Below are 21,582 nucleotides of genomic sequence, written 5' to 3' on the forward strand. Positions count from 1 at the left end.
CTCACTGGAAGAGTTTCATGCCCATTAATTCCGCCATCACCCAGTGGCCACTCAAGTATCCCTTCGGTTCTGCCCAGTGGTGTCTACGGGGGGGGGGGGGGCGTTGACAACGCCTAAGTGTGCGCATGCGCTGGAGCGCTACCACTTTGGGGCTCTTTAGACCTGGACTCTGCGCACGCCCAAAGGGCTCCACCGTTTCTTAGCGCTCCATCACCTTCCTGCGCGTGCGTCGGCTTTCATGCCGTCAGGTTTTCCTTTTCCGGGTCCCAACTCGGCCCGTCGCGCGCATGCGCCACTGTTGGCTGGCGGCTCGCGGTTCCTTCCGGCCTCCCCCTTGGGCCGGCTCCTGCAGTAGCCGGGCGAGCGCGGAGCCCAAAGCGAGTGACCTGTAACCCCGGAAGTGGACCTCAGGGTCCCGGGGCTCTCCCCGGGCTAGAGCCGAGGGAGCCGTCGCCTGCACCCCCGGAGCACCCACTCCACGCCCATCTCTGGATGCCGCCGACGGGTGCCCGGCCCGTGCCCTGCGCCTGCCTACCGGCTCGGCCCCTCGGAGCAGTTCTGGGCCGGGGGTGGGGGCCTGGACCCCGCCCCTGATGAGGCTCCACCCCCACGCCCAGGCCTCGCTCCGCTGACTGCCCCGGTCGGCCCCGCCCCCTGCCCGCCCCCTTGCCCGGGCGACCCCTCTCCCCCGCTGGGGGAGGCCATGGCGTGAGCGCGAGGCCGGGCCCCGGGGCCCTCGGGCGCCAGGCGGGGCATGGGCCGGCGGCCGCCCCCATGAGGGTCCCGGGAGGGGGGCGCGCGCATCAGCGGCGGGGCCATGGGGTCGCAGGTATTGCAGATCCTGCGCCAGGGGGTGTGGGCCTCGCTCACCGGCGGTTGGTTCTTCGACCCGCACCAGAGCACCTTCTCCAACTGCTTCCACCTTTATGTCTGGATCTTCCTGCTCACCTTTCCCTTCTTGCTGTACATGGTGAGATGCTGCCGCCACCTGTGACTGTCGCGGAGAGAGGGAGGGCGGATGTCAGGGAGCGGTGCCAACCTGGCAGGGATTCCCGGCTATGCCTCGGACCCTTGGGGTGTGGAGAGGACTCACTGCAGAGTTTGGGCTATGTGGGGGAGTGGCCAAATTATTCTTTTGTTGGGCTGGGTGACCTTGAGCCCCTCACTTAATCTGTCTCCAGTTAGAGGACGGAGCCCCCTGACGGTCTTTGTACCAGTTGTCACAAGGAATGGGCGATGAAGTCTTGTGGCTTTGCGAATCCTGGCTCTGACTGTGGTGGTAGGACTACCCCGTGGGGCCAGGGCTGTGTAGGAGGAACCTGACTTGCTGCCACCTCCAGGTCCTGCCCCCCAGCTTGATGGTGGCCGGTGTGTACTGCCTCGTGGTGGCTGTCATCTTCACTACCATCAAGACTGTGAACTATCGGCTGCATGCTATGTTCGACCAGGGCGAGATCGTGGAGAAGCGCAACTCTACCATGGGGGAGCCGGAAGAAGAGCCTGCACAGGGGGACAGCAGTTTGCCCAGGTGGGTGGGGTAGAGCCTGTGCTGGGATTTGAGGGGTCTTGGTGCCTGGGCTTAAGCACCGGGGGCTTAGGGAACATTGGCCCTGTGAGCGGTTGAGTGCTAGCTCTGTGGCCACTCCCAGACTTGTGAGAGGACCCTAAGAGGGGAGCGCCAGGGATGGTAGAGGAAGTACAGTAGGAAGGGGGGAGGTCACCTGAAAGCTGATGCTTTTCTGCACTGCCAGGGACCCTGGAGTGGAGATGACAGTATTTCGGAAAGTGAGTTCCACACCGCCAGTACGCTGTAGCTCCCAGCATTCCGTGTTTGGCTTCAATCAGGTCTCGGTGAGTGGTCCCTACCGTCAGTCTGTTCTTCTCCTCTCTCTGGAGCCTGTCCCCACTGTGGGTATGTCCCAAGCCTACGTTTTACCTCGTTTGTTCATTCGTTTGTTTGTCTGTCTGTCTAGGAGCTGCTGCCCCGGATGGAGGACTCCGGGCCCCTCAGAGGTAGGTGGCTGCGCTCAGGGCTGAATTTGGTGGTGTGGAACGGGATGGCACACCGGTGCCTTGAAGTCCTGCTGACACCTGTGGGGCCATGGTCGCAGACATCAAGGAGCTGGTTCGAGAGCAGGGCAGCAACAACGTGATCGTGACCTCGGCCGATCGAGAGATGCTGAAGTTAAGCTCACAGGAGAAACTGAGTGAGTGGACGTGATAGGGCAGGGGCTCGGGGGGAGGCCTGGCTATCTTGCCTTTGAGTCACCCCAAGGTTTGCTTCTCCGGGACTCTCTTTGTCCCTCAGGGTGGGGCCTCCTCATTGTCCTGCCCCTGCGGGGCTCTGGGGAAGCCGCGGCCTTAGGACTCTCTTAGCGACCGGTTCCTTTGGCAGCGTGGCCTTCTCTCATTTTCCGTCTTCCTTTTCTCTGATAGTTGGAGACTTTCCCCAGACACCCCCGGGGGCTGCCCCAGACCCCTCTCTCCCCAGCACAGACTCTTCAGAACGGTCCCCCCTGGCTGGGGATGGAGCCCCCTGGAGGGGGAGCAGTGTGGCTGACACTCCCATGAGCCCCCTTCTGAAGGGGAGCCTCAGCCAGGAGCTGAGCAAGAGCTTCCTGACCCTGACCCGGCCTGACCGGGCCCTGGTGCGGACCAGCAGTCGGCGGGAACAACGCCGGGCAGCAGGCGGCTACCAGCCCCTGGACCGTCGGGGCTCTGGGGAGCCCACGCCCCAGAAAGCTGGCTCCTCGGATTCCTGCTTCAGTGGCACGGACAGGGAGACGTTGAGCAGCTTCAAGAGTGAGAAAACCAACTCAACCCACCTGGACAGCCCTCCGGGTGGGCAAGCCCCCGAGGGCAGCGACACAGACCCGCCCTCCGAGGCTGAGCTGCCTGCATCACCAGATGCTGGAGTCCCCTCAGACGACACGCTGCGTTCCTTTGACACAGTCATAGGAGCAGGGACGCCACCGGGCCCAGCCGAGCCGCTCCTGGTCGTGCGGCCCAAGGACTTGGCCTTGCTGCGGCCTGGCAAGCGGCGGCCTCCCATGCAAAGACACTCCCCACCTGGCCGTGCCCCTCGGCGGCCCCTGCTTGAAGGCGGGGGTTTCTTTGAGGACGAAGACACCAGCGAGGGCAGCGAGCTGAGCCCGGCCTCCAGTCTCCGATCTCAGCGCCGCTACAGTACTGACAGCTCTTCTTCTACTTCCTGCTATTCCCCCGAGAGCTCCCGTGGAGCAGCTGGGGGACCCCGGAAGCGAAGGGCCCCCCATGGGGCCGAGGAGGGGACTGCTGTGCCCCCGAAACGGCCCTATGGGACCCAGCGGACGCCTAGCACTGCCAGTGCTAAAACGCATGCCCGCGTGCTGAGCATGGACGGGGCAGGGGGTGACGTCCTGAGGGCGCCCCTGGCCGGCTCCAAGGCTGAGCTGGAGGCCCAGGCGGGGCTGGAACTGGCTTCTGGTGAGCCTGCCCTGCTGCCTGCTGAGGCTCACAGGGGACCCGCTGCCAACCAGCCTGGCTGGCGCGGGGAGCTGCAAGAGGAAGGTGCCGTGGGGGGAGGTGAGTGCCGGCCCTGCCTGCGGGGTGGGGAGGGGGCGCAGGGAGGCGAGCTAGCTATGGGCTTGGGCTTGGGTAAGGGCCCGGCTGCAGCGGAGCTGGTCAGATCGGCTCAGCCTCTGTCTCAGGCAGCAGGTGCCTGTGGACTGAGTGAGTGGGTGACGCGTGCCGAACCCCCTGGACGAGCAGGACTGAGGGACCTCAGACCTCTGGCTCCAGGTCGTGCAGTTAGTGCAGAGCCTCCGCCCGTCGAGGATTCCCAGCACCTGCGTTTGTTGTCCTGGGCTGCCAGGGGGGGCAGGGCGAGGTCACATCTTTATGTCCGAGCGTGGAAACTGAGGCACAAGTGGTTAGCTGCCCCAGCTGGGCCTCCAGAGGCATACAGAGTTTGATTACGCCTGACTTGTTCTGCGTGGGAGCAGCCGCCCGCCCCTCCCCCCCCAGGCGTGTCCGAGCCTATGTCGCTTACACCTGGGGCCTCTCTCTGGGCAGCGGCGGAGGAGACTGGCAGGCGGGACCGCGCCAGCAGCGTGAGGCGGACTCAGGCGATCCGCAGACGCCACAACGCGGGCAGCAACCCCACTCCTCCGGCCTCCGTCATGGGCTCGCCGCCCAGGTGAGCCCCTGCTGGCTGGCTGGAGGGGCAGTGGGGCCCGCGGCTCTAAGGGGGGCTGACCGTGGCCTACCCCTCCTCAGCAGCCTGCAGGAAGCGCAGCGTGGCCGGGCCGCCTCTCACTCCCGGGCGCTGACGCTGCCCTCCGCCCTGCACTTTGCTTCCTCACTGCTGCTCACCCGGGCCGGCGCCACTGTGCACGAGGCCTGCACCTTCGACGACACCTCCGAGGGTGCCGTGCACTACTTCTACGACGAGAGCGGTGAGCCCGTCCCCAAGTCCGGCAGCTGAGCCCCTGAGCCCGGCTGACCCCACGCCCTCTGTCCCTCACGTAGCGGTTTCCCTAGTCCCCGCGGCAGCACTTGCTCTGTTGGGCGCTTGCCATGCTCTCGGCCCCGTGGTGACTGCTTTTACCGGTGCTGCCTGACATCACGCTTGCACCCACCCCGACGCGCGGGGAGCCTCGTGATCCCTGCCCTGCTGAGGAGGCGGCTGAGACGCAGGCTGAAGTCACAGCTGAGCAAGCGGCAGAACAAGACCCCAGACCCGGGGCGGGTGGACCTGCAGGCTCTCTCTCCAGCTCATGGTCCCTAGGGGCAAGGCGGCCACCCTGGGGGATGCAGCACATGCTGCTTCCTCGCATGCTGGTCCACGTGGGTCAGGCCTGGGCGTACCTTGTCCCTGACCTGCCGCCCCGTGTCCCATACCCCTGCCCCAGGCGTGCGGCGTTCTTACACCTTCGGCCTGGCTGGAGGCGGTTACGAGAACCCTGTGGGGCAACAGGGGGAGCAGGCAGCCAATGGAGTGTGGTGAGTCTCCGAGCTCGGGCTCTCCCGGCCAGCAGCCTGGTTCTGGGGAGTTTCTCTCTTCCCTGGGCTGGGGCAGGGGCAGCTCAGAATCTCTAGGAGGAGAGGGCGGAGAGCAGCAGAGGGCGGGCCTGCAGGGGTCCTTTGACACTGTAGGAGCATGACATTTCTGGGCAGGAGGCTCCTGGGAACCAGGGCCTGGGAGGGAGGCCTTTCTGCCACCCGCTTCCCACGTGCTCTGTATCTGAGCGCCCCCCTCCCCCCGAGGCCCCCAGTCATGGCCTGACTTTGGCCGTAACCCCCTCCCGCCCCCCGGCTGTCCCAGGGCTCTCCAGTGGTCCAGCCTTCATGGCTGCTGTTTCCACAGGGACCGCCACTCACACTCCTCCAGTTTCCACTCGGCTGACGTCCCTGAGGCGGCAGGCGGTCTGAACCTGCTGCAGCCGAGGCCGGTGGTGCTGCAGGGCATGCAGGTGCGCCGCGTGCCCCTGGAGATCCCAGAGGTGAGGAGCCGGCGGTCGGGAAGGACCCGCGGGGGGGGGGGGGCCGGCGGGCAGGTCACTGAGCACTTGCCTGGGTACCAAGAGCGACAGGCCACTCCTAGTAAGGGCTCCAGGGGACTCTGAGGTGTTCGTCCTGACCTTTGATGGCTGCCGCTGGGCGTGCAGGCTTCGGATCTCTGGGGCCCAAGGAGTTGTTTTTTCTGCTTACTCAACCAGCATCTGGTTGTACCTGTCTGGAGTATCTCCTTTATCCTAGAAAGGTCCCTACTTAGTGGGGACGACGACTGTCTGCAATGATGCCCGCGGAGGAGGCACTGCCACACACTGGGCTGTGCTGCTCCCTAACGCTGGGCCCAGGCGCGTGGCGCAGGGCACTCTCTTCGTGCTCGTTGCCTTAGCGGGGTTATCCAGGGGCTCCCATTTGCCTCCTCAGGGTATCCTAGTTTGGACAGTAACTTACAGGGTCTGTTTAATAATGGCAGAAGCTTTAAAAATGCTTCGAAACCAGACTCAGAGTTTAGAGAACACTTGTGAAAGGAGCGCCCACTCCTCTAACGCTCAGGGTCACAGGCGGCATATGCAGTGCCCAAAAGCCCCACATGTCCCCATCTGGTGCATTTATTCTCCTCAGTTGTCACACGGGACAGGCACCATGGTCCCGAGAAGGCTGACAGCCACATCCAGAGGCAGGAGCCGTGCATCTTTGGCTTTGCAGTGTATCCCCAAGGCCCAGCACAGGATGAGGCCCGTAGTTGTGCCCCATGAGTATTTGTTGAACAAAGGACGCAAGAAATCCGAAGAGATTAAGTCCTTTGCCTGGGGCCTCACAGTCCCGGCACTGCCACGCGGGCTTGTGATCAGCGCCGGTGCCCTGTGTGCTCTGGGATAGGATGGTCGGAGTGAGCCTCATGGCTCTGTCCGCGAGGAGGGTGGCATTGCCCTGGGTCCCAAGTGCTGGATTTCACCGAGCCCAGGAAGAGGCGGAAAAAGGCTGCCTCAGCAGGGAACGCAGATATGACACTGGTGACCATAGCCCGCAGCAGCCCCGGCAGCTCCGCAGCAGCCATTGAGCCGTTGAGTCCTGGGAACCTGGAGAGAGGAGCAGGCCTTTGTGATGGAGCGTCAGGCCACAGGGCCGCTCGATGGCAGGGACTCTCTGTGCCGGAGGAAACGGCTGGCCAGCCAGTGTGCACCGGGCAGGGGGATGGTGGCAGTGGACCCTGTGTGGGGGGGCGAGGGGCTGATGTCTGCGGCTGTGGGGACCGCAGTTTGACCTGCTGGACCAGGACTCCCTGCACGAATCCCAGGAGCAGACGCTGATGGAGGAGGCACCGCCTCGTGCCCAGCACAGCTACAAGTACTGGCTTCTTCCTGGCCGCTGGACATCTGTGCGCTACGAGCGGCTGGCCCTCCTGGCCCTCCTGGACCGGTGAGTGCCCACCCGCCTCGGCCCCCAGACCCTGGCACACCGGTCTTCCGAACCGTGTAAACGTATGGAGGCCATCATGGCATCAGAGAGCCTAACTGTTGCTGGGGGGGGGGGTCACTGGAGGTGCATCAAGGGCTGGAATCTGCCGTGGGGTTTTGCTAGGTCCTTCTGCAGTGTGATGGGGTGAAGGGGTGGCTGAGCGGATGGCGCTCTAGTTACTTCTCTGTCCCGAAGCTCTGCTCAAGACCAACCATTCCTGTCTGGTTTCTGGAAATATACTTTTGTTTTAAACTTCATCACGTAGAGTTCTGCGATCTAAAAAAGTTCGCCAACTCTTTGTCTCAGCTTTCCCATTTCTTAGGGGTAACTGATGCCCAGGAAGTCAGATAGAGAAGTCAGGGGATTTCTGTTGTGTGCGTGGATGACTTGGGCCCAGGAGCCTGTGTCCTGGCTTCCGCCGTCTGGATTTCCTCCCAGCACTGTCACCGGCGTTTGTGGGGCACTGCCTGTGTGCATGGCATGGCGTGCTTGATGGGGCACATGTAGGGTAAAGACAGGCAGGCCCCGGAGCAGCGGCACTTAGAGCCTATGGGGTCTGGGAGGGACAAAGATCGGGATGCAGGGTAGCAATGGGGTGGCTTCCTAGAACAGGTGTGACCTGGTCCCGTCCCTGAGAGGCATAGGTTCTGACATTCAGAGGATGAGGGGGTGGCCTGGGCACAGGCATAACCATGGGCCTTTGTGACTGGGTCTTGGCCTCTCTGCTCCACCCACTTTTGCCCCCCCCCCCCCACTAGCCGGTAAGGAGCGGGTGCACCCTGACCTTGCTGTCTCTCCAGGACTCGGGGGCTGGTGGAGAACATACTCGGTGTCGGCCTGAGCAGCCTTGTCGCCTTCCTGGGCTACCTGTTGCTGCTTAAGGGCTTCTTCACGGATATCTGGGTCTTCCAGTTCTGCCTGGTCATCGCCTCCTGCCAGTACTCCCTGCTGAAGGTCAGGCCTTACTCCCTGGGCTTCCCCCCTGCCGCCCCCCCCCCACTTCTTTTCACATGCCTCCTTTCCCATAACCCGTTTTGAGGGGTGTGAGCTGGAAAGCAGATAAGATGCTTAAGGTTCCCGGTAACCAGCCCCTCTTCTCACATGTGAGAGAGCCGAGGCTCGAGACAGCTCAGCATCCTGCCCTGATCACTCCTGCCAGTCCAGCTGTGGAACCAGGCAGGGCCTGGGCACTGGCTTCTGTTGTGAATATAGCTCTCATCTTTTCCAGAGCGTCCAGCCTGATGCAGCATCTCCCATGCACGTGAGTAGAGCGCCCTCCCGAGGAGGCTGGATATGGGCCCTGGCAGGGGCTGAGACCAGGTGTGGAAGGGTTGGGGGGCAGGGTCCCTCACGACCCCTGTGGCCTCAGATTCTCAGTCGTGCTGCCCTCACCCTGCCTGCCTTTCTGCCTTAGCTCCAGGGCCATGGGTAGGGCACGTGAGCACGAGTGAGCGTGTGCATGTGTGTGCACACGTGTGTGGGGTGGTCAGCGGGGGAGGCCTGGTCCCTCACGGTCCCACCCTCCCCAGGGCCACAACTGGGTGATCGCATATAGCCGGCCTGTCTACTTCTGTATCTGCTGTCTGCTCATCTGGCTGTTGGACGCCCTGGGCTCAGCTCAGCCCTTCCCACCCGTCTCCCTGTACGGCCTCACGCTCTTCTCCGCCTCCTTCTTCTTCTGTGCCCGTGACGTGGCCACTGGTGAGATTGGGCAGCATTGAGGTGGCCCAGGGGAGTGAGGCCCCTGCGGTGGGCCAAGGGCTGGCGTGCAGGCTGACCGGCCGGGCCTCTGCTTTCCCTCCCCGGCAGTGTTCACCTTGTGCTTCCCGTTCGTCTTCCTCCTGGGCCTCCTGCCCCAGGTCAACACCTGCCTCATGTACCTGCTGGAGCAGATAGATATGCACGGCTTTGGGGGCACAGGTATGGGGCCCGCAGGGGGGTTGGGGGTTGGGAGGCAGTGTGGGGCCCAGGAGGGGCCATGGGTTAGGTAGGTGGCTCCAGCCTGTTGCTGAGTCTTCTCATGTGATTACACCATGGGTGTCTGTAGGTGTGGATCGAGAGCCCGTCACCTCCCCCTGCTTCCTCCCCTCCCCCTGAGCAAGGGGTTTAAACCCAAGAATGTGAGAAGCTCTGAGGGCTTCTCAGGGGTCGGGGAGAATGATGGTGGGTTGGTAGCAGGTCCCAGGGAGGTCAGCCTGTGAGGACGGAGGGGCAGTGGGGTGCAGTGGGGCGGGGTGCCAGCAGTGAGGAGTTGGGCCTCACCTGCTGTTTCTTACCTGACAGCTGCCACCAGCCCACTCACTGCAGTCTTCAGCCTCTCCCGCAGCCTGCTGGCCGCCGCCCTGCTCTACGGCTTCTGCCTCGGGGCCATCAAGGTAGGGATGACCTATGGGGCAGGCATGCTGAGGCTCAGGGGTGTTGTTGGGACAGGACTGTGACTGGGCTCAGCAGTGGCTTCTCCCATGGGGGAGGGATCCCCCCTCCCCCCACGCTTACCCCACCTCCCCTGACCAGCATGGGTTCTCTCCCCAGACTCCTTGGCCGGAGCAGCACGTCCCCGTCCTCTTCTCGGTCTTCTGTGGCCTCCTGGTGGCACTGTCCTACCACCTGAGCCGTCAGAGCAGCGACCCCACCGTGCTCTGGTGGGTGCCTGCACGTGCCTGTCCGTGCGCATGTGTGCGTTTGTGTGTGTGTGTGTCTGTGCATGGCAAGGGTGGGGGGGGGTTCCGTGCATGTACCTGTCCCCAGCCGACCCTAGAGCCCACAGCAGGAGTGTGGCCTCTGCAGACCCAGGCCCCTGCCTCTTCTCACCTGCCTCAGGTCTCTGATTCGAAGCAAGCTCTTCCCCGAGCTGGAGGAGCGAAGCTTGGAGACCGCTCGGGCCGAGCCCCCGGACCCACTGCCAGACAAGATGCGCCAGTCGGTGGTGAGGGGCTGGGGCATGGGGTTCTGGTGTTGGGGTGGGGAACTGACAGGGTGTGGTGACCCCCCAGCCCCGGGCGGCGGGCACCCACGCTGGTGTTTCCCGGCCCTGCAGCGTGAGGTCCTGCACTCTGACCTGGTGATGTGTGTGGTGATCGCCGTGCTCACCTTTGCCATCAGCGCCAGCACTGTCTTCATCGCCCTGAAGGTTCGTGTGGCTCGGGCCACCCCCGTCCCCTGCGTCTTTGCTGGGGCTTCCTCCACTTGAGGGCCCCCGGGCAGCCGTGGCCTCGTGGCCTCCGCCCCTGCCCGGCCTGTGCCCCGGCCACCTCGGCTCCTGGGCCTGCTCCCCCTGCCTGAGCCCCTGGCCTCTCCCTCTTGCAGTCGGTGCTGGGCTTCGTGTTGTACGCGCTGGCCGGGGCCGTGGGCTTCTTCACGCATTACCTGCTGCCGCAGCTCCGCAAACAGCTGCCCTGGTTCTGCCTGTCGCAGCCTGTGCTGAAGCCGTTGGAGTACAGCCAGTATGAAGTTCGAGGTGAGGGCCTGCCCCCCAGCCCCGCCCCCACCCCACGCGGATTTCCTGGCTGACCCGCGGCCTGCCGGCAGGGGGCAGCCTCCACCCAGGCTGTCCTGACACTGAGCCTGCAGCCCCTTCTCTGGCCCTACTTGCCTTCTGCCTGGTGTGTCCCCTGCTTGGCCCGTGCCTGGCTCTCCCCCTGCCTGCCCTGCCCTGCCCTTTTCCCGCCTCTCTTGCTCTCTCTGAGAAGATGGAGGAAGTAGAAGTCCAAGGCTCTGAAGGGATCTGTCGTCCAGGATTTGGTTCCCAGTAGACCAGGTCTGCCTGGCTCGTTTTCATTTGAGCTGTGCGATAAAAACACCTTTAAGGCTCTGTTGAATCATCTGGTCTCGTGTCCTGTTTTCCTTAAGCGATAAAAGATTTCGCCCATTGGGCTGGCGTCCCCATGTGGCGACGATCAGCTCAAGCCAGGTGGCAGTGACCCCTTCTGAAGGGCCCTGCAGCTCGAGGTCACAGTGCCCAGGGGCCTCACCCAGCCTGCCTTGGCTCCAGTGGGCACTGGGGTGTCCTCATTCCATTTGTTTTCAGACAGCAGAACAGGCCAAGAGCGTGCCCTGAGCCCCTGATGTGCCCTGCCCGGGCCTCGTTGCCCTCATTTGAGCTGCTGCAAAGCTTTCTAGGCACCTGGAGAGCCAGGGCCCCTGGTTTGCTCTCCCTCCGGCCCCCCTCTGCCCCTGACCCGGCCCTGTGGCGAGAGGGGGATGCGGAGGGTCGGCAGTCCCGCCTTCTCCCGCAGGCGCTGCTCAGGTGATGTGGTTTGAGAAGCTGTATGCCGGCCTGCAGTGCGTCGAGAAGTACCTCATCTACCCCGCCGTGGTGCTCAACGCCCTCACGGTGGACGCCCACGCTGTCGTCAGCCACCCGGACAAGTTCTGCCTCTAGTGAGGACTGCCCCATCCCCACCATCCCACCGCCTGCGCTGCCACGTGACACGTGGGACGCTGAAGCCCACAGAGGGAATGAGACCTGCCTCAGTTGCCCTAAGGCAGCACTTGGGCTCCTGACCCTTTCTGTTGAGATAGTTGCCTCTTTGAAAACAGATGTGTCTGAAAAGGGGGACCCCTTTAGAGAATAGAGGCTGAGCGTCACCAGCCCCAAAGAGCAGGGCCCAGCCCAGCGCAGAGCCGGGGAGGGAAGGGCAGCCTCCCCCTCGGCCCCCTGAGCCCTACCTGCCCCATAATGCCTGCCCCTCACGCACAGCTGCCGGGCGCTGCTGATGACCGTGGCTGGGCTGAAGCTGTTGCGCTCAGCCTTCTGCTGCCCGCCCCAGCAGTACCTGACCTTGGCCTTCACTGTCCTGCTCTTCCACTTCGACTACCCACGCCTCTCCCAGGGCTTTTTGCTCGACTACTTCCTCATGTCCCTGCTCTGCAGCAAGGTGAGGTGGTCGTATTGCGGGCTCCAGGCTGTGCCGTGGGAATGGGGTGGTGGGGAGAACTCCCCCAGGGGCCCACAGCCGTCGTAGCTGCTGCCCCAGCCAGGGCCTTCGCAGCAGCTTACCGGGGGGCACAGAGGAAACTGCGGTTTAAAGAGCTAAAGTGACTTCACCTCAGGTCCCCCAGAGAATTGGTAACCAGCCAGGACTCGAATCCAGGTCTGTCTGACTTGGCTGCCTGTTCTCTGAATCATGGTCTTTGGTCACTTTCCTTATAAGCAGCTAAGGCAGTTCAGACTTGGCCTTGTCCTCTAGATACCAGCCTCTGAGCTCTGCTCCTTTGCCAGCCACAGCTCTGGGGAGCAGTTAAGAGCTGAGTTTCAGAAGCCCCTGGGGCATATATCCTGACTGCTCTGCCAGGCTCTGGGATCCCCTGATGGGGGGGGAGGTGTCACTTTGAACAAAGAACCCTTCCTCGGCACTGTACTTGAAGCCTGTAGCGTACCTTCGTAGCCCTGGGATCCCAGCATAACCCTGAGCCTTTTTCTCTTTTACGTGGGTATTCTAGTCTGGTTTTCTGGTCTGGCCCAGAAATCCCAGCGTGGTAGAGGTCCAAACTGTGTCTCCCTCTGAGGGTGGGCACTGTGACTGTCTCTTGACTCTCAGTATCGTGGTTGAGGCCCAGCCTCATCACTGCCTGATGGCCCAGCAAGCCCTTTGCCTGCCCTACTTTTTCCGAACCTCAGCTTTCCCGTCTGTGAAATGGGACGGCAATAGGAAGCCCCCAGGGTGGTCCTGCCAATAGATGGTATGCTCCCTTAGAGGGTTTGCCCACTGTAACATGCTTTGGGCCGAGTCCAGAGAGAAAGGGCTGGGAGTGATCTTGAGCTTGAGTCCCATGTGGGCAGCCACTGGGGTAGCCTCGAGGCTCTGAAGGGGTACTTGGTAGATGCCACCTCTGTGAGTGACCTGCGTATCTTTCCCTTCTCCCCTCCCCGACCTGCCAGCTATGGGACCTGCTGTACAAGCTGCGTTTTGTGCTGACCTACATCGCGCCCTGGCAGATCACCTGGGGCTCGGCTTTCCATGCTTTTGCCCAGCCCTTTGCTGTGCCACGTACCCAGCCTGCGGCCCGCCACCTGGGTGGGGGCGTGTGAGGAGGGCTGTGGCCTGGAGGGGGGGCGGGGCACGGGGCAGGTCGAAGGGGGTCAAGGAGTGGTGAGGGAGGTCAGGGAGGGTTCCATGTGCCTGCCGCCTCCTTGACTGGTGCCCAGACTCGGCCATGCTGTTCGTTCAGGCCCTGCTCTCAGCACTTTTCTCCACTCCCCTCAACCCCCTGCTGGGCAGCGCCGTCTTCATCATGTCCTACGCGCGGCCCCTCAAGTTCTGGGAGCGTGACTACAAGTGAGTAGTGCGGGAGCAGGCGGGTCACCCGGAGGGGTCCTAGAAGGGAGGGGAGCTTGGGGCCCAGGCGGGATGGGGTGCAGAGGGGGACCCCAGTGGCGGTGCAAGTGCTCGGGCACAGTGGGCGATCTGATGAGGGCAAAACCTGAGTCAGGCCGGGCCTCGGGCTCACACCCCGGGCTTCCTGGCCACGTGGTCCTAGGTGAGTCCCCTCGTGTCTTGAAGGCTCAATCTGTGCAGCAGGGCTGTCATGGCATCTGCCCAGAGAACAGGGGTGTGGGCTGGCGGGAAACCTCGTCTGAAGCCTCGCTCTCTGGGCCAACTGTGTTGTCCTTCTCTCTGAACAGCACTAAACGTGTGGATCATTCCAACACCCGCCTGGTCACCCAGCTGGATCGGAACCCCGGTGTGTACTTGGCCATCTGGGGGACTTCAGGCCCGGGCCTCCCTGGGGCGGAAGCCTTGCTTCCGTCATGCCCATTTGTCTGTCTGTCCTGGGTCTCAGGCGCCGACGACAACAACCTCAACTCCATCTTCTATGAGCACTTGACGCGCTCGCTGCAGCACACGCTGTGTGGGGACCTGGTGCTGGGCCGCTGGGGCAACTATGGCCCCGGCGACTGCTTCGTCCTGGCCTCTGACTACCTCAACGCCCTGGTGCACCTCATCGAGGTCGGCAATGGCCTCGTCACCTTCCAGCTGCGTGGCCTTGAGTTCCGGGGTGAGCCGTTCGGTCTGAGCCTGATGCAGACTGCTGCATCGCGTAGCGCGGGAGGGCTGGATTCTAGTCCGTCCCTGCCCCGGTTTGCAGGGTGACCTCCAGCAAGGCACTCTTCCTCCCTAGGCCTGGGTTTCCCGGTATACATGGTGAGGTGTCAGGGTCTCCTTGGGCCAAGCTGTGTCCCTGCCCTGACTGGCTCCACGGGGACTGAACAGGCTGGGCTGGTCCAGCCTTGGGCCTGGAGCTCTGGGACGTCCCAGCCGCTCCCACCTGCCTGCCCTGTGGTCTTGGGCTTGGCCCAGGTTGGGTGCCACATTATCACCCCTGGTGGGTGAGCTAACTTTTTGTCCTCAGCGAGACATACGTGCCGGATGTTAGCTTCCGAAGAGGCCCCTGGGGGTGCAGGGGGGAGGCTCTAAGCACAGCCCGTGAGCACCATGAACCTGAGCAGTCACTTCTCTCTGAGCTTTGGGCTTTGCTGGGGCCCCTGGGAGGCAGGAGGAGGAAGACTTTGTTTGTTATTCCGTTCATTTAATAGCATTCACTAACGTGGCATCCCCGGGCAGGGAATGACGAAGGCCTGGGCACTTGGCAGGGAGAAGGCGGGCGGGGATGTCCCGGTGGCCCCCTGACGGGGCACCTCCTCTGCCCCCCCACCTCCAGGTACCTACTGCCAGCAGCGTGAGGTAGAGGCCATCACGGAGGGTGTCGAGGAGGATGAGGGCTGCTGCTGCTGTGAGCCTGGCCACCTGCCGCGGGTCCTGTCCTTCAATGCCGCCTTCGGGCAGCGCTGGCTGGCCTGGGAGGTGACGGCCAGCAAGTACGTGCTGGAGGGCTACAGCATCAGCGACAATAATGCTGCCTCCATGCTGCAGGTGTTTGACCTCCGCAAGATCCTCATCACTTACTATGTCAAGGTACTGCGGGGGGCAGGGTCCCTGCTGGTGAAGGCTCACTGAACAGGAACATCGTGAGGGTCCCCTCCTGGATTGTTGGGGACCTGTTTTTGTTTTTGTTTTTTTTTAATGTTTTATTTATTTCTGAGAGAGAGAGAGAGCGTGAGCAGGGGAGGGTCAGAGAGAGAGAGACATACACAAAATCAGAAGCAGGCACCAGGCTCCGAGCTGTTAGCATGGAGCCTGACGCGGGGCTTGAACCCATGAACTGCGAGATCATGACCTGAGCTGAACTCGGACACTCAACCGACTGAGCCCCCCAGGCGCCCCCTGTTTTTCCCAAGGGAAGCAGAGGCCTTGGAGAGGTTAAGCCTCCTCCAGGGCGCCACCCACCAGTGGACAGCAGCACTCGGGGGCCCCCAGTGGCTTGTGCGGCTCCAGCAGTGGGGTACTGGGGGATGGGGGGCTCCCTGGGTGGTGAGTGCTGGGGGCGGGTGGGCAGCATGGGCACAGATCTCCTCACCGGGCTGCTGGCCCTGGGAAGGGTGGTTACGGAGGCCAGAGTTCCAGACCACCGGGACCCCGGCCCGTGTCCCACCAGCCCAGGGTGACAATAGTGCTAATGACAGTGGCGTTAAGTGGTGATCCTGGGAGCGTCCGCCCAGCAGTGGTACTCATGAAGGAGCAGGCTCCTGGGCTGGCTGAAGCCCCCGACACCCTGATGCAGAGGTCCCGTGTCTCGGCTGTGGCAGCTGGCTTGCAGAAGGAGGCGATTGGCCAGAGGCCCCAGCGCCAGGAGGAGAGTGGCAGAGGCAGGCTTAGACCCAAGCCTGGGCCTCCCTGGGCCTCCCTGTCGCAGTCTGGGTGCTGTAAGCACCTGCTGGGGGTGGTGGGGGTTGTGAGGCACAGCGTGGGGTCCAGCAGGAGCCCTGGGCTGGGTTCTGGGGAGCCTGAGGCGTCACCTCCTCTGCTGTGTCTCAAGTTGATCCGCCTGAGGAGTGGGGATGACTGGGGTTCCGTGAGATAGCAGGAATGACCCAGCTTTGTGACCCCCAGAATAAGGGAGCTGTGGGGCGAGGCTGGTCGCTGCACGTTCCCTTGTTCCCTCTTAGCATCTGCCCCGGGGGCTCCATGTGTAGAGCCTGGAGGGGAGGCCTCCCAGGGCCCAGATGGGCCTGCTCACCTGAAGTCGTCTCTAGGGCGGACGCCTACATCTCCCAGCTGTCCTCGCCTCTGGGGATGCCCCGTCTGCAGCACACGTCAAACTGCGATTCCTCTGTCGTTTGTCCTACCCACCCGTCCACTCCTAGGGGAGGGCTTGTGAGCCTCCCACCCCTCGCTGTCACCTGGGAGGAGGCTGTGGTCCGGACCAGGACCTTCCCAGCCACTGGTCATCCAGGGGTCACAGTTCTGTCCACCTTCCCCTGCCCCTTGCCACCAATTGTTAGAGAAGTGCTCTTACCGAGGTCACCCTGCTGCGTCCTGCAAACCCCGCTCAAGGCCAACAGCAGCCTCTCACGGCTGTGCACCAGGCACCCAGCCAGGCTTGGGCTGGCAGGCTGAGATGAGCTCCATGCCGGCCAAGTTTAATGTGCCACAGTGAAGCTAACTAGCCACGGCCGCAGCGGCCTCCAGGCTGGGCACGGTCAGAGCCGGGTAGAGGGGCCTGGGGAGTGCTTTCCCCGAGACAGACTGTGGGCTGAAGTTCAGACGGATGAGTCGGTGTGGTGGCAGCGGTGCGGGGCAGGGTGCCCCACCGGAGCCACCCTGCTGGACATCCCTACTCCTGCCTGGGTGCTCTCTGTTCATGGCCAGCTGCAGCCCCCTCCCCAGCCCCAGACTGCCCACATTGTCCCCACATACAGGACCAGCCCCATTGGCTCTATCCCAGGATGGCCCATGGAATCCCAGTAACCTTGCTGGTTACCAGCTGCCGGCCACACACTGCCCATCCACCTTGGCTTCTATCTTCCACCAGCTCTTCGCCATTTGCCCAAACACCTGCTCAGCAACCAGCATTCACTCGGGGTACAGGAGCCCCTGATTCAGGGCACTCAATACTGTGCCTTTGCCTTTTTTTCTGAGTGGATGCCCTGTGGCTGTCACACCTCTCCTGCTAAAGGGACCCATGACTTTCGGGTGTGGCCTGCAGGCAGCCCCACTACCTCAGCCTGACCTTCCAAGGCCTGTGAGATTTGGATCCCACAACATCATGGTGTGGAAAGTTCTGGGGGTTCAGTTTAGAACGCCCCTAGCTCAGTCTGCTCTGCTGTGTAACCTCAGGCAAGTCTGCTGTCTGTCTGAGCTCCAGTCTGTCTTACAAATGAGGCATCTTCTCAGGCAAGCAGGCAGCACTTGCCACAGGGCAGAACGTTCCAGGAGACTGTGTAAGGAGGGGGGCTTCCTGGCAGCTTTCTCACTGCTCCCTGGCCCAGGAGAGGGGAGCACACTTGCCTGTGTGGTTCCAGGGAACTCAGAGGGGCCGAGGGGTGGGTGTCCCAGGAAGCATCCTGCTGCTTTCTCTTCCGTGGCTATGACCGCAGTCCTCGGCTCCAGCTCCGACGCCTGCCCTCTCCTCCTAGAGCATCATTTACTACGTGAGCCGCTCCCCGAAGCTGGAGGCGTGGCTCAGCCACGAGGGCATCGCAGCAGCCCTGCGGCCCGTGAGGGCGCCGGGCTACGCCGACTCGGACCCCACCTTCTCACTGAGCGTGGATGAGGACTACGACCTCCGCCTCTCCGGCCTCTCACTGCCCTCCTTCTGCGCGGTGCACCTCGAGTGGATCCAATACTGCGCCTCCCGGCGCAGCCAGGTCCGGCTACCACCACCCAGGGCTGTCTCTCCCCTGCCCCCGTCAGTTCTCCCTTCCCAGTGTGGGTTCCTCTTGCTCTCGGCCTCCCTTGGCCTGGGCCTGTCCCCCCACCCCGAATTCCCTGTCCTGGTCTGAGCTGGGCTCTGGGGACGGGGTTCTTTTGCCGCAGCCCGTGGACCAGGATTGGAACTCACCGCTGGTCACGCTGTGTTTCGGCCTGTGTGTGCTGGGCCGACGGGCCTTGGGGACAGCGTCGCACAGCATGTCTGCCAGGTGGGTGCCACAGGTCCGGCCGGGCCTCCTGTGCATCCCCCTCCCCCAGCCCCTCTATGAAGCGCTCTGGGCCGGGAGCACCCAGGAGCTACATCAGCCCTTTCTCCAGGGTGGCTCTACTCTGTGGTCAGGGCACCTCCCAATTATGATCTTGCCTGTTCCTGGCCACCCTGTGAAGGACCCAGACAGAGACCGACCTTGTCAGGATGGGGAAACTGAGGCCCCACATGAAGAGTGGTCTCAGCTCAGACCACTGACCGGAGAGCCAGAGCTCAGAATCCCTCATGCCCGCCTCTGCCTTCTCTTCCACAGCTTGGAGCCCTTCCTATACGGCCTGCACGCACTGTTCAAGGGGGACTTCCGCATTACCTCCCCCCGCGATGAGTGGGTCTTTGCTGACATGGACCTGCTTCATCGCGTGGTGGCTCCTGGGGTGCGCATGGCCCTCAAGCTCCACCAGGTGGGGAGACTGTCGCCCCGGCAGGGCAGGGCATGGGGTGTGAAGCCCTCCCCCCCGCCCAGGCAGGGGTCACTGACGCGGCCCTCCTGTCGGCCCCCGCAGGACCACTTCACATCCCCAGATGAGTACGAGGAGCCCGCCGCCCTGTACGATGCCATCGCAGCCAACGAGGAGCGGCTGGTCATCTCGCACGAGGGCGACCCGGCCTGGCGCAGCGCCATCCTCAGCAACACGCCCTCGCTGCTGGCTCTGCGTCACGTCCTGGATGACGCCTCCGACGAGTACAAGATCATCATGCTCAACCGGCGCCACCTCAGCTTCCGAGTCATCAAGGCAGGGATGCCTCTTCCCGCCCCTCTCCCTCCACCCACTCACCCCCCACTTCCTGGCACTGACCCCCTGACGCTTCCGTGTGGCCGCCCACAGGTGAACCGCGAGTGCGTCCGCGGCCTGTGGGCCGGGCAGCAGCAGGAGCTGGTGTTTCTGCGCAACCGCAACCCTGAGCGCGGCAGCATCCAGAATGCCAAGCAGGCGCTCCGCAACATGATCAATTCTTCCTGTGACCAGCCACTGGGCTACCCCATCTATGTGTCCCCCCTCACCACCTCGCTGGCCGGCAGCCACCCCCAGCTGCGGGCACTGTGGGGTGGCCCGGTCAGCCTGAGCGCCATTGCCCGCTGGCTTCTGCGCAGCTGGGAGAGGTGAGCCCTGAACGCCGCCCTGAGCCTGCGGGGCTGAGGTCCCCGAGGGAGAAGCAGAGGCTCAGCGAGGTGAAGCAACTTCCTCCTCGGGCTCAGAATGAGGAAGTGTTGGAGCCAGGATTGGGCCCTGAGAGCTGACACCATCCCAGAGCTGACCTGACTTCATCCTGCTCTCCCAGAGTTGAAGGTGGCCTTTAGCCTTGAGAGCCATTGATAACACGTCTCTTAGAAGACCCTGCAAAGTAGATGGCAAAGTCTGTTAGAGACAGGATCCTGGGGCTCAGAGACGTTAGGTGACTTGTCCCGGAGCTGGGGGCTGTGCCTACGAGGTCTCTGGCCCTCCTCCTGCCAACCTGTCCCTCCCCGCTGCCCCCCCCCCCATCCCAGGCTTCATAAGGGCTGTGGTGCCGGCTGCAATAGTGGCGGGAACGTGGACGACTCGGACTGTGGTGGAGGCGGTGGCTTGGCCTCCCTCAGCAATAACCCCCCCTTGGCACACCCCACACCTGAGAACACCGCAGGTGAGCTGGCGAGGCCGGGTGGAACCGGTGGGTGAGGAGGACAGCCTAGCTGAGATCTCTACACTCTTATCTATCTCCCACAGGCAGTGGAGACCAGCCCCTCCCTCTGGGCCCAGGCTGGGGCCCTCGGCCTTCCCTGAGTGGCTCTGGTGACGGGCGCCCCCCTCCTCTGCTGCAGTGGCCGCCCCCTCGGCTCCCTGGACCAACCCCTGCTTCCCCCGCCCCCACTGAGGGTCCCCGGCCCTCAAGGACCCCTGGCCCCGGTCTCCTCAGTTCTGAGGGTCCCAGTGGGAAGTGGAGCCTGGGGGGTCGGAAGGGGCTGGGGGGATCTGAGGCAGAGCCAGCCTCAGGGAGCCCCAAAGGAGGCATCCCCAAATCTCAGGTAAGGGTCCTGTGGAAGGGTTGGGTCCTGAGCCACTCGGGTCTGCTTGCCCACCAACCCTCTCTCCCCTCCCTTAGGCGCCCCTAGACCTCAGCCTCAGCCCGGATATCAGCACCAATGCCTCCTCGCCCCTCAGAGCAGCCCAGGACATTCCTTGCTTGGACAGCAGTGCTCCTGAAAGTGGCACCCCCACCGGGATCCTGGGTGACTGGTCTGCCTCTGCTGAGGAGCGTGAGAGCCCGGCCGCCCAGCCCCTGCTGGAACATCAGTACTGAGTGGCCTGGTACCCTCTGGATCCCAGCCCCAGGATCCAGTAACTCGGATCCCTAGTCTCTAGCCCTCTCTGCTGGACCACAGAACTGAGTGGCTTTGGCTTCCACATCTGAACCCTGACCTCTGGCTGCCTTAGCCAGCGTACCAGAACTAAGTGGCCCAGACCTCCAGCCTTGATCCCTGATCTCTCATCCCTAGTCCAGGGCCTGGGTTCCCTAAACTGAGGCAGGCAGCCTCCCAGCCAGGCCCTAAAAGCCAAACCCATGGGCTGGTCCCGTTCCGAGCCCGTGGCCAGGACTCTCTTGGCCCCTGGGCCTGCACTGCCTGCCAGGGGCAGCCCCTTGGCCTGGACCTGGGGCTGAAACGTGGGAAGGGTGGTTTCTTTTTTTCTTTCTTTCTTTCTTTTTTTTTTTTTTCGTGCTTCGGAGACACCAGAATTAATAACACTATTTTTGATTTTGGTTGGCGTCGTCTCTTTCTGTTTGGGATTGTTTGGGTGGAGGGTAGAGGAGGTGGCCAGGTCAAGGTAAATAAGCACCCAGAGGAGGATAAAGGATGTGGGGCTGGGTTATGATGGAGACAGAGATAAGACCCAGGTAGGGTTCCCATAGCCCTAGGTCCCTTTCCTCCCTAGCCTGTTCTTTTATGTTTGTTTGTTGTTTTTTTTTAATTTTTCAATGCTTATTTTTGAGAGACAGAGTAGGACTGTGTGAGCAGGAGAGGGGCAGAGAGAGAGGGAGACAGAATCCGAAGCAGGCTCCAGGCTCTGAGCTGTCAGCACAGAGCCCAACTCAGGGCTCGAACCCACGAACCATGAGCTCATGACCTGACCTGAAGTCGGGATGCTTCAGGTCACCGACTGAGCCACCCAGGCGCCCCTAGCCTGTTCTTTTTGAAGCCTTGGTCCGAGGTTCGTTTTGTTCAAATTCTCACCCCTGTATTTTCAGACTTCAAGTTCATGAGGCTAGTGCCTATAGTTATCAGCCTTGACCTCGGCTAAGGTTCAGACCTTCTCTGAACCTCAGTTTATCCAGCTATAGATACCTGTCTAAAATGTTTTAAGAATAAACGAGAGCTTGTGGAGAGTAGGGTCCAGGCTTAATAAGTGCTCATAAATATTTAGTTTCTGGGGGCACCTGCTGTGTGCGCGGTGGGGTGGGGGGGGTTTCCTAAACGCTGTAGAAATCCTGCCGTGGCCCTCCTAGTTGGTCTGGGCGTCAGGTACACTTTTCGCGTTTCTCAGCTGAGGCTGGAGGTCCAACGTTGCTCTGCCTGCGCGCCAGCCTTACCAACGCCTGGCGTCCAGTCCCCGC

General features: G+C 62.6%; 1 protein-coding gene across 4 annotated transcripts; it reads left to right on the top strand.

Moving 5' to 3' along the window:
* Positions 1-263: 263 nt before the first annotated feature.
* On the top strand, positions 264-20,730 carry PCNX3 (pecanex 3). Of its 4 annotated transcripts, none has more exons than XM_039244761.1 (35): positions 264-970; positions 1,341-1,528; positions 1,752-1,851; positions 1,974-2,013; positions 2,112-2,207; positions 2,437-3,564; positions 4,054-4,177; positions 4,258-4,436; positions 4,893-4,983; positions 5,348-5,483; positions 6,752-6,912; positions 7,752-7,905; positions 8,180-8,212; positions 8,481-8,652; positions 8,761-8,871; positions 9,235-9,326; positions 9,484-9,593; positions 9,772-9,877; positions 9,989-10,081; positions 10,258-10,408; positions 11,187-11,331; positions 11,651-11,828; positions 12,833-12,941; positions 13,100-13,229; positions 13,577-13,635; positions 13,735-13,950; positions 14,614-14,867; positions 17,429-17,659; positions 17,829-17,932; positions 18,245-18,392; positions 18,495-18,725; positions 18,819-19,093; positions 19,481-19,614; positions 19,698-19,996; positions 20,074-20,730. In XM_039244761.1, the coding sequence occupies exons 1-35, from the start codon at positions 818-820 to the stop codon at positions 20,269-20,271; spliced, it is 6,129 nt and encodes a 2,042-aa protein (XP_039100692.1). In that variant the 5' UTR covers positions 264-817; the 3' UTR covers positions 20,272-20,730. The 4 variants fall into 4 exon arrangements, with proteins under 4 accessions (XP_039100692.1, XP_039100694.1, XP_039100695.1 ...); XM_039244763.1 differs by having other exon boundaries at positions 6,770-6,912; XM_039244764.1 differs by having other exon boundaries at positions 6,791-6,912.
* Positions 20,731-21,582: the final 852 nt, after the last annotated feature.

Source organism: Hyaena hyaena, unplaced genomic scaffold, assembly GCF_003009895.1.
Source record: "Hyaena hyaena isolate Hyena2069 unplaced genomic scaffold, ASM300989v1 scaffold_248, whole genome shotgun sequence".
NCBI lineage: Eukaryota > Metazoa > Chordata > Mammalia > Carnivora > Hyaenidae > Hyaena > Hyaena hyaena.